This window comes from Notolepis coatsorum (genome assembly GCF_963971535.1).
Source record: "Notolepis coatsorum genome assembly, chromosome: 14".
NCBI lineage: Eukaryota > Metazoa > Chordata > Actinopteri > Aulopiformes > Paralepididae > Notolepis > Notolepis coatsorum.
In genome coordinates, this window is record NC_140178.1 from 45,179,358 (window position 1) to 45,191,606 (window position 12,249).

Consider the following 12,249-nt stretch of genomic DNA (forward strand, 5'->3'; position numbering starts at 1 on the left):
AAAATGAGGTCACAGTGTTCAGTATAGACATATGTACAATGTTCGATGCAGAATAGACGTAACTGAGTTACCATATAATATACAATACTATGCAGTGTACTAATGTACAGTACTATATAGTGCAAAGCAGAAATGGGATGAGGTACAATTTAGGTACAATTTACAGTAAGGTGTACGAGTTGTAGTGCAATCCTTCATCAATAAATATAAAGTGTGGGGAGTGGGTGCTACAGTGTGTTTGTTTAAAGTGGGTGTGTGCTATAAAGTGTGTGGAGTGGGTGCTACAGTGTGTTTGTTTAAAGTGAGTGTGTGCGTGTGGATGTGTGTGCTATGTGCGTTTGATGGTTGTTGTTGTGTAGTTGTGTAGTGTTCTAGTAACGGATACAATATTTCTGACACTGGGAATACATTCCCTGAGATCCATAGATGTCCCTAGATACCAAGAACATGCAAATGGACCTTGTAGAAGTGGAGATATCTTCCATTTACTTAGGTATGTATTTTTAGGCGGATTTTTGCTCGGTTTAGGCGAGGGGTGGAAATTCTGTGCTCGGTTTAGGCAAGGGGTGGAAATTCTGTGCTCGGTTTAGGCGAGGGGTGGAAATTCTGTGCTCGGTTTAGGCGAGGGGTGGAAATTCTGTGCTCGGTTTAGGCGAGGGGTGGAAATTCTGTGCTCGGTTTAGGCGAGGGGTGGCCCAGCACCTCGGGAGAGCGAGAGCAGGACACAGGAGGGGACCTCCTCTGCCCATGTATGGAAGATCATAATTAAAAAAAAAAATTGTTTAACTGGCATGTTGTTGCATTCTATTCCAGCCTGCTTTCAGTCCTCTAGAGGGGACCAAGATAACGGTGAACAACCTGCATCCCCGTGTCACTGAGGAGGACATTGTGGTGAGTGTATCACTCTGATGGTAGCATGCCAATGCATTAATGTTTAGGATGCAGCACTTAGCTTTTAGGCCACTAGGGGGCAGCGAGTCGGCACCATAAACCTCTTCACGTATCAACATAAAAATGTCTTGCCGATTAAATCTTTTTGTTACTAAGATATTTGTTGAAAAAGACAATTGTGTTTGTGCATGGATTATTTATTATTATTTATGGACTATAATACATACAACTTTCTCTTGGGCGTTTTCTTTTGTTTAAACGAGGTAGGTAAATACTTCACCTACCTCCAGACAGCACAATATTGATGGGATCAAGTTAGATTAGTATAGGCCGAGACATTGTTTTGGGCTCATTTGGACAAACTGTTAGAGAGAGATCTAATGTGGGAAAGTGCAAAAATAACGTTGCTTTGACGTTGCTCTTGGTATCATATTTATGTCGGAGGAAATATACCCATGTCCTATTTCAGCCTGACATACAGTACCAACATTGGCATCATTGCATCCCTTAATGTTTTAGATTCAGACTCCGTGTTAGTTTCCACTGTTCTGCATGAAGCAACCTACCGTGACTCATTCTTATTTTGTATGCGTGTGTGGTCCGTTTATTTGTCCACAGGAACTGTTCTGCGTGTGCGGTGCCTTGAAGCGCGCCAGGCTGGTGAAGGTGGGGGTGGCGGAGGTTGTGTTTGTCCGGAAAGATGACGCTGTGAGTGCCTACAGGAAGTACAACAACCGCTGCCTGGACGGTAAGTGCCAGTGGCAAGGTCTCACTCTCACTCTCACTCTCACTCACTCACTCACTCACTCACACACCTGTTGTATAGATTACTTGGCAATGAACCTTATTCTTGTCTGATTCAGATTCACAGCTTACTTGAATTTAGACTAATGCGTTGGTTGGGAGGAGACTGTTTTTCCACCCTCTGGAGGCACTAATAATAATTATATTATTATTAATGTAAACAGAGAGGCACCAATAATAATCATATTATTAATGAAAACAGGGAGGCACCAATAATAATTACATCATTTTTAATGTAAACTATATTTATTGTGCTAGGCTGCAATCTGTGTATAGGCCATGGCCCATGCCCACTGCATCCTCCTTCAGCCAATACTGGATTACCAGTCCTCCCTCCGTCCAATGGTTGCGCAATTTGCCCAAGTTTTTAAACTAGCCCTAAATGTCACTCAATCACTCAATGGCACGGCTCCTCCCTATCTATCCGAGCTCCTGCACCGCCACACCCCCCACAGATCCCTTAGATCAGCCGACCAGCTGCTGTTAGTGGTGCCTAGAACTAGGCTCAAGACTAGGGGAGACAGAGCCTTCTCCGCCGCAGCGCCTAGACTGGAACAGCCTCCCCCTCAATATACGGGCCGCCCAGACCTTGCAGGTTTTTAAATCACTTTTAAAAACCTACTTGTTCTCCCTGGCCTTCCCCCCCACTTAATCACCACTAGACCCCTGGCCCATTTTTATCTTCTTTGCTTTACTGTCCTACCTGTTTTTATTACATTCATTGTTTTACTGTGTTTTTAATTTTATATCTTGCATCGTAATATTTTTGTCTTATCAACCTGCCTGTGAAGCACTTTGGTGCCAGCTGCCACTGCTTAGAAATGTGCTATATAAATCAAATTGACTTGACTTGACTGCAATGTTCACTGGTACTGGGCACCTGTAAAGCTGCTGACTGCCACATTCGTCATCCTGGTTTGTTGGGCAGCTGCTTCCCTCTCCATGGCGCAGCAAGGCTAGCCGTGGTCTGGAGCTGCCCAGTTAAGCTCGGTCACTCAGGCTCAAGTCAGTCAGGTAGATGATCTCGGAAGTGGGCATCAAGCTTTAGGGGGCTAAAGATCATCATTTAACATGGTACCTGGAAAATCAGGAGGTAGTGTTGTGGAAAATGTGTATATGGAGTGAACTAGTTTAATATAGGTCAACTAGCAGTACTGAAAGACGGTCCGGCTGATGTTCTTAAAACAACTTTGAGATAGACAGATAGACATTTCAGTACATCACGTCGTGTGCTTTTAATCTTGTAACATCTTGTTCTCTCTTTCACACACACACATATACACACACACATCTCACTCAATCATACACACACTCATTTTAATCTTGACTCTTTCACACACACACATATACACACACACATCTCACTCAATCGCATCTCTCTTCGATGTTAAATCTATGTTCTTCTTAATGTCTTTATCTCTCTTCATGTTAAATCTATGTGTCATTTTAATGTACGTCATGTCATATCTGATATAATATGTCACGTCATCATATCTGTCATGTGGGGGCAGGGCTGAGAAGGGATTTATGGGACAAGCACAGGGGTTGAGAAGTCCGAGTGTTTTTGTTCAAGCTGTGGTCCGTCTGCTCGATCCATAGCTCTGCTGTTAAAACTTTCTTTCATTAAACAAATTGCCTGTTGAAATTGGAAATATCGTCTCCTGCTGTGTTAACAACCATCAGCCACAACAGTAGTATGGAAGATGATTTCAAGGCAAGCGTGGGAACTCTGTTAGATCATTAGTTTGGTGTCTATTGAGATGAGATGGAATTCATCATTCAAGAGATTTCATATCTTTCAATGTGTCTAAAATGCTGAAAATCCAGCTGCGCTGCTCTGATCTCTGGCACATCTCTCCAGGTATCTGATTCTGGTACAATGAGAAATTTGTATCTGGTATCTTCCTGATTATCCAATGCCAGTATCTGTGGGTCCCTGTTTGTATCATTTGGATTGAGGGGTTAGATTGGATTTGAATATACTAAACTGTGGCTGGTCCAGAACTCTGGTGTTTGTTGTTGTGTGTTTGTTGAAATGTCTTCTGTTCTTTCTCCCACCTCTAGGACAACCCATGAAGTGTAACCTTCACATTCAGGGAAATGTCATCACTTCAGACCAGCCTATTCTGCTGTAAGTGTAAATTCTCCTGTTCCTGTAAAAAAAAAATCCAGTGCCAAACCTTTTAATACTAAGCATCAAAATTCTGAACATTCCATTCTGAAAATGAACATGAACTTTTATGAGTTTTTGATAAATATTTGTTTGTGGGTATGTTGAAAGTACCTCATATATAATACCATATTGAAGATGACAACTAGGGCTTTCAAATTATATAAATATATATTATTATCATGATTATTATTATGATTATTAGTAATATTTCATACAGCAAGTTTAAAAAAATCTTGTCTGGCCACCATACTTCAACAGACACTGCATTTTCAACCATTTTACTTACAAGCTGGAAGGAAACTTAGAGGGTATGGGATATAGAATATTTTGACAGATTAGAAATATCTATTGATATAATACATTATAGTGATTAGTGGGAAAACAGAATAAAACCATTCCGTCTGGATTTATTTTGTGTTGGTGCTGGAAAACATTATTGTAATAAAGCTGGGAATAAATATTCAGTGTAAATATTAGATTCAAATGTATTGTCATCACAGCACAAGCACAAATAAATATAAGACGGGACACTAATAAATAAAGCAATTTGAGACAAAGCCAATAAGAAAAAATACACTAGATATTGAAAAACATTATTGTAATAAAGCTGGGAATAAATATTCAGTGTAAATATGACTTACTGTGGTTGAGATGGCAATACTCCTGTCTCCTCCTGTTCATCCTCCTACACAAATCTCAATGGGACCTGCCTGGTAGGTCTCCTATAAAAACACAAACTATATATACTACAAACGATGGCAAAACACAGCAAAAAACAAGATGGGGAAAGACACCGCTAGAAAACTCTGAAATCATGTCAAAAACACATTAAAAACACTACAAAACTCTCAGAAACTACACTAATACTATTATATACAACTAAATAAATATAATTGATAAAGAAAACATTGCTATAACGCTACTCACACGCTCTGTTCTGTTCTCAAACTTCTCTCTCGCCAATTCAAACTTCCCTCTGCTCATCTTCCCACCAATCCCCGACCATTACTGTAATCTATGGACATCAACGGTTTTTCAGTAGCTTGGTGTTATGATGTAAGAAATGTGAAACGATAATATATATATATTTTTTTTTTATTGTTTTTTAAACATACACATAAACAAAAACTTAACAACATAAAATTAGATATACAAGCATTAATTTACAGCAGCTAAATTGAATGATGTGTACATATATAAGCCGCACTGGACTATAAGCCGCATGTGTTTTTAATGTTTAATTACCATATGTAAGGAGTGGAGCCTGCGGCTTAATTTGACTCAACACGGGAAACCTCACCCAGGCCGGACGCCTGTAGCTGTTCCGCAACCGTTGCTATTTCCGGGGTAGGCCTGATTGGCCCCGACAGGCACGTGACCCGCCGCGGCCACGCCCCGCGGCAGCCCCAGCGGCAAGCGCGCTACTGCTGGAGTTCGCTTCGCCTTTCACATCGCTGCCGTTGGCGAAAGCAGGATGAGAGGCGAGAGCGTAGATTTCGCTGTCTATCATTTAATCATTTAACATTTGAAAGGCATACATTGTTGTCATACAGAAGTACAGAATACTTTTATCCAAAATGCTTCTTACTGTTACACTGTTAGAGACTGTGCTAGACAAATGAATGACTAATTCGGTCAGAAATAACGTAACTAATAACGTTAGTAAGCACTGCTTATATGCTTATTATGTCTGCGGGGTACAGTAAACGTTTCTCCCGGTACATTCTGAAGAGCACACCGCTGTATGTTGGAGAACCAGCGGTCTTCCGAAGTTCCGCTCCTCCTCACTCGAGTGAGACTAAAGCCGTGCACAGCTCAGCCCTGTGAGACGCGAGCAGGAAGGAGCTGGGAGTCCTTCCAATTGGAATATGTTGTTTCTTTACACATATGTTGGATTATGAATATGTCTTTATAGCTACAAATGAATGACTAATTCGGTCAGAAAGCAGTAACACAACAGTTGCAATGTTGTGTTACTGCTGTTCTCGGCATAAGCCCCAATAAGACCGTCACCAGAGCTCAGCGATGCCGCTCGCGTGAGCATATTCTCCCCGCTATTTTATTTCATACAACAATGTATGCCTTTTAAATGATAAATGATTGCATGACTGCCGACTGCGGTGCGACGCTGTACATATGTCTCTATACTATTTTATTTCATACAACAATGTATGCCTTTCAAATGTTAAATGATAAATGATTGCATGACTGCCGACTGCGGCGCGATTATTATGACTGATGACTGCGATGTGAAAGGCGCCGCAAACTCCTTCCTAATGCTGCGGGCGGCGTTGAAGGCGGAAAGCGCCTGTGAACCACAGCAGCCTCGTTGCCGCGTCCTGAGGCTGCCGCGGGGCGTGGCCGCGGCGGGTCACGTGCCTGTCGGGGCCAATCAGGCCTACCCCGGAAATAGCAACGGTTGCGGAACAGCTACAGGCGGCCCGGACACGGAAAGGATTGACAGATTGATTGCTCTTTCTCGATTCTGTGAGTGGTGGTGCATGGCCGTTCTTATATTGAGCTTTAAGTTCCCACCTCTACAGAGAATGACTCCCATTGGGACACAATACTGTCGGACAAATAACATTAACTCATTTACAAGTTGTATTAAGTTTAGCAAATAAGGGAACAGATAAATAACATTTCAATGCAGTAAAAAAAGCAATATTTCGATTTTCGGGTTTTGTCCACATATAAGCCGCACCGTTATATAAGCCGCAGGGTCGAAAAATGGGGGGAAAAGCCGCGGCTTATAGTCCGAAAAGTACGGTATATACCTAATACTTGCTATCGAATACCCTACACACATATGCTCCCCCCCCCCCCCCCCCCCCCCCGGGTTCCCACTTGGATAATCCATCCATTATCATTCGCTCCTTACCAGGCACTACAATTCATATGCTAACTTTTATTCTCTAATATTTATAGTTGCTTGAATCCTTTTCACATGATGCCTCACCCTTTAACACGCTCTCTCCTCTCCCCTCTCTCTCTCTCCTCTCCCCTCTCTCTCTCCTCTCCCCTCTCCCTCCTCTCTCTCTCCCCTCTCTCTCTCTCCCCTCTCTCGCTCCCTCTCTCTCTCTGTCTCTCTTCTCCCCTCTCTCTTCTCCCCTCTCTATATCTCTCTCCACTCTCTCTCTGTCTTTCTCTCGCCTCCCTCTCTCTCTCACCCTCTGTCTGTCTATCTGTCTCTCTCTCCTCTCTCTCTCTCCCTCTCTCACTCTCTCGCTTTTGCTTTCTGTCTCTCTCTTTCTCTCTCTCACTCTCCTCTCTGTCTCTCTCTCCGCTCTCTGTCTCTGTCTCTCTCTCCGCTCTCTGTCTCTGTCTCTCTCCCTCTCACGCAGGAGGCTCAGTGACTCTCCGGGCTCGGGCGGCGGTGCCAAGAAAGACGGCCTGCCTCCCTCCCTGTCTCGCCCTGCAGGCCAGCGAGCCTCCTCTCAGCCCACCCCAGAGGTGGACCCGCAGACCATCCTCAAAGCTCTGTTCAAGTCTACTGTGCAGTCCACCTCCACCACAGAGTCCTCCTCACAGGCCACCGCCTTCCGCATCAAGATATAACAAACATCTTCTAACACGCACACATGCATAACACACACACGTCATACGTACTGCTGTAAATTGTCATTATCTATATAAACTCTGGTTTTCATCTTACAGTATGCTCTATTTGCATGGGACTAGTATTATTTGGGGGGGGGCACGTTAATTGCCCCCCTGACCTCAGATTTCCAGACATTTGCATGGGAGATTTTACCGATGTGTCCATGAGATTTGGGGTGCGTGATCAAACATTACTGTTTCAGATGACACCTCAGACTAATTATAAGATAGATTCCTGTATTGATTTGAACAAATTACGCAAAACTAAATTCGCACAGGGCTAATATTATCAGATGACCTCTTTGTTTGCTGAAATATGTTAGGTAATTTGTGCTGGAATTTCTGCTTTATAAAATTGTGCCGGATTAAGATCACATACCGTATGTCCTCCACAATTATTACGTCATACTAGAGGTCCCCAGGTAATACTAGTCCCCATGTGAATATGGTTTTTGACAGGTGCCCCTTGATATGTAACCAGAGACCTGTATTTGTCCTCTTCAACATGTACAACACAACCCCTTTGAACGTCGTTGAATTATCGCACAAATGGCCTCTTTGAGTTTTTAGAAAGAAAAAGAAAAACGTATTTGTTTTCATGGCAAGTGTGTCTCTGAAATGGACCAACTGAAAGCAGTCTGATTTGTGTACTTGTTGTTTTAATCGTAGTAGGGGAAAAGAAATTCAGGCTGAACACCTAGGGATTTTTCTTTTTACTTTGGCTATGTGGTTCACTTTTGCTTTTCAGATAGTTCACATTGAACACCATCTCTTTCCACATCCCCTTTTTACTTTTTAAAGCTGCAATAGGCACCTTTGTGGGAAATTAGCATGTGAGTTTACCTGCCTAGCAGAAATAGAGCAAGCGCTGCATCACTTTTCAAGCCCATGCAAGCACAACAAAATGTTTTACACAGACTCTCAGAGGAACCAGCTGCTTTAAACTGAATTCTTCCCCAAAAGATATTATTTCTCAGCCTCTTATCGCCAGTTGGTTTTGAAACTTCTTCTTTGTTTTTGCCCTGCCATGGGATGTTCCTGGGGTCACGACCACCATCGCAAAAAGTACATTCAGCTTAAAGCTATTGGTGCCTCTGGGAGTCTGGAAAACCGTTGTTGCGCATACATAGGCTTGAAAAGTGATGCTGAGCTTCCTCTATTTCTGCTGGGCAGGTAAACTCACATTTTCTAATTTCTCAGAAGTTACCTACTGCGGCTTTAAGTTTGAGTTCATTGACCCTGTGAGAAAAAGTCTTTCAGAGTGATTTATTAACAGCTCCACTATTCATACACAGAATTACATACAGCATCCTTATTACCTAGTGATTCAGGTTGAATGGTTTTTCAACAACAATTCTAATTGCAGCAGACTGATATGTAATCATATCCCATTTATGTGGTGTTTTGGTTTTGCCCTTCATGTTGTGGCATTCAGATTGTTTTTGTGTTTTTTTCTTTGTGATTATTTTTTTTTTTTTTTGTTAATCACTTTTGAAGCAATGTATATAGAAGCCATCCTAGTTTACTACTCAATATTTGTTCAAGGACTGTAAATGACTTTCTACTGCCTGTATGTTAGTCGAGTACGATAGTAAGGTAAGATCTCTGTACAAGTGAATTTACGCCATTAAATATGTTGCTTTGTATAAACTGTTCCCCAATCTTTGAAATGTAAATTTTTATATCCCACAGTTTTTTTTTTTTATAAACTGGGATAAGTAATCTTATAATGTCCAACTGCAGAAGTAGTACATATGGAGAAGTCGGATAACTATGCAAAGTTATCTCGGATCAACACAGTCTTGGAAGTGGTGAAGTCACATGGCGTGAACATGAAGTGAATGTCTGGGCTGGGAAAGAATTCTGGGAAGCTCCTATTTCCCAGTTCAGAGGTTTTAAATAGGACATGTAGTGCATTCAAGTGCTTTGTTTGGAAACTCAGAAATAACATCACTATAGATGCATTAAGATAACCATTTCACTGATAATTCACACTTTCTTGGGTCCTATGTGTGCTTAAGTGCTATTTACGATATTACAAATTCCAACATGACTTGGAAGGTACAGTCATTTAACCCTCTGACAAACATCTCGAGTCACTTTCATGCTTTGAGTTGAGACATGACATGAAAATGTAATGCTTAAATCAGATTTAATATGTCTTGTGTCAGGGTTAAGATATGGTGGGTTTTCTTTTTCTTTGTGGATATGGCTGATTGATTGATTGATTGAAAACTTTATTAACAGATTGCAGAATGGGTACAATACAGTACAGCTCAATACACACAATTGTTAAGGGGATGCAGACCAGAGAAAGACTTTCGTCTTGTTTACACCAGGGTCCCCCATTTTCAATTCATCAGGACATATATGACATACAGATAGTCAGTACTGCTACATCTATACATTTATGACATACCAGATTTGCAAATACAGTACTGTTTGTGATACAGAAGGAGTCAAGAAAAGGGAGTATATACATTTGACGTAGAAACTGTACATTGGAGGAGGTTGGGTGGGGGGGTTGGGTACACTGGGATATTGACAACCATACTGGGTAATTTACATTGGAGGTGGTTGGGGGGGGGGGGGGGCACACTGTATAAGCAAGCAAAACTGTACATTGAGGGGGGGGAGACTCTGTACAAACAAACAAAATTGTACATTGGACTATTGACAAAACCATACTAGGTAAATGACTGTACATTGGAGGGGGTTGGGTTAGGATATTTACAGGGGCCAGTGTTGAATTGCAGTCTCCCGTAGGTGTCTCTTGAGAGAGGTTTTGAAAGTGGGTAGTGATCCACATTCCTTTACAGCTTTGGGTAGGGCGTTCCACATTGATGTGGCATAATTGCGAAACGTGTTTAGTCCCTTATTTGAGCCGAATCTGGGTTTAACATGATTTGTGGAGCTCCCTCTGGTGTTGTGATCGTGGTATTCACTGACCTTTGGGAAGTATTTTGCCATGTACATGGGTACCTTGGTCGTGTAGTGTATCTTGTAGACCAGGCCCATTGCAAGTTGCTGTACTCTGTCATCTACTCTAAGCCATCCTAGGTTGTCAAAGTGGGCAGGGGTGAGGTGGGTTCTAGGAGTAAGGTCAAGCAGTAGTCTGACCAGTTTGTTTTGAGATGTTTGTAATTTTGTTTTTAGCGCCTTTGAGGTGCTTTGGTACCATGAGGTGCAAGCATAGTCGTAGTACCCCTGAATGAGTGCTCCTGCCAGAGTCTTCAGGGTATTCTTGTTTACCAGAGAGGAGATCCGGTACAAGAATCGAGTTCGTTGGTTGACTTTTTTTTATTACATTGGATGCCATTTTGTCACAGGAGAGATTAGCCTCTAGGATGGAACCCAGGTAGGTAATTTCATCTTTCCTTGTGACAAGATGGCACCAGCACTCCTATTATAAGGTAGTTTTTGCAAAGTAGCCCATATTTCAGCCAGTCTTAACTATTGAGATCTAAATGCCTAGCTATTACCATTCTAGGTTTGTATCTATTTGAAATAGTTGAAAGCAACCCATAACTTCCTGAGACCCAGGAAAAAGAAGTGTTGTCATTTGTATTTTTGGGGGATAAATTAAGTGTTTGGGTGGTAAAGGAACACATTTAAAAGATTATCCTTTTTTAACTTAACTTTATTAATATTTTACAAAACGTGCACAACTGGACTTCATTGATCGTAAAACAGGAATCTTGGAATTATGAAAATTGCATCCACATTCACATTGCCTTTTCACTGGCCAAAAGGGTGTGTGTGACAAAGAAAGAAAAGAAAACGTCACATACTCATTGGTGGTATCTGAGGAAGCATTGTGAACATTTGGCACTTAACGCATCTCGCATGTGTTTTGCTTGTGTACCACTACCCAGGCATTCTACATCTGGAAGGACTTGGGTTGTTGAACATTTTGTGCAAATGGGTTGCACCATATTTCCTTATGCTCTCATCTGGCTGGGGCTTCCTTTTCTTGATCACTTGTTTCTGACTCAGCTCTGATCTCGTTTTCCCTGGGTTATCAGTTCCTCAGCCAAGAGAATTTTGAACTCTAGGTACTGGGAGGTCGTCTTTGCAGGCACACGCACTGGTGTTGCAAGTCGTTGCATGGCCTGTCTCTTCTCTGTATTGAAGCCACGAGTTGGTGATGGCCACATTAATAAAGTGAAGAATGGTACCAACAGTCCACTTCTTGGTGCAGCTGGACATTCTGTAGAAGCTGAGCATGCGATTGCACATGTCAACCCCTCCCATGTTGCTGTTGTATTCCACAACCACTCTTGAGTCTTGGTCTTGTGACTTGGACTTTCTGCTTTTCTTTTTTTGACCATCTGGAACAGGTATCCTGGGGCTCAATCCCATGGGCGGTTGATGCCTTGACAACAGGCTTGTTGTCCATCCACTTGGTGACTGCAATTTCATCAGGTCTCCGTACAATCATTTCTGATGACCCTCTTGGTTTTTTGCTCATCACCTTGTCAGCAGTGAGGTCAGGTTAAGATATGGTGGGTTTTCTTTGGGTGGGCGAGGGGGGAGGGGGGATATGGATATAGAACAGGCAGCACCCCTATTATAAGATCGTTTTTGTAAAGGAGCCCATATTTCAGCCAGTTTTAACTATTGAGATCTAAATGCCTAGCATGCTATGTTTGTATCCATTTTGTTTGAAATAGTTGAAAGCAACCCATAAGGTTGTCTCTGGCTGAAAACCAAGTGAACTACAAAGGCCTACACTTCCCAGACAACCATGCATTAGTTCTACTTCCTGTGACAAAGGTCAC

The 12,249-nt window shown here is 42.1% G+C and overlaps 1 protein-coding gene across 1 annotated transcript in view; it reads left to right on the forward strand.

Annotated features, from left to right (window-relative positions):
• The window catches only part of poldip3 (polymerase (DNA-directed), delta interacting protein 3), a gene marked incomplete at its 5' end in the record, with an annotated part of 106,936 nt that extends 97,813 nt beyond the window's left edge, over nt 1–9,123 (forward strand). Inside the window, 4 exons of the mRNA XM_084329093.1 lie at nt 814–891; nt 1,510–1,639; nt 3,760–3,826; nt 7,213–9,123. Of these exons, the coding sequence (XP_084185219.1) occupies nt 814–891; nt 1,510–1,639; nt 3,760–3,826; nt 7,213–7,426 (489 nt within the window). The 3' untranslated portion in view covers nt 7,427–9,123. The remainder of the gene's footprint in view (nt 1–813; nt 892–1,509; nt 1,640–3,759; nt 3,827–7,212) is intronic.
• Between the last annotated feature and the right edge of the window lie 3,126 nt (nt 9,124–12,249).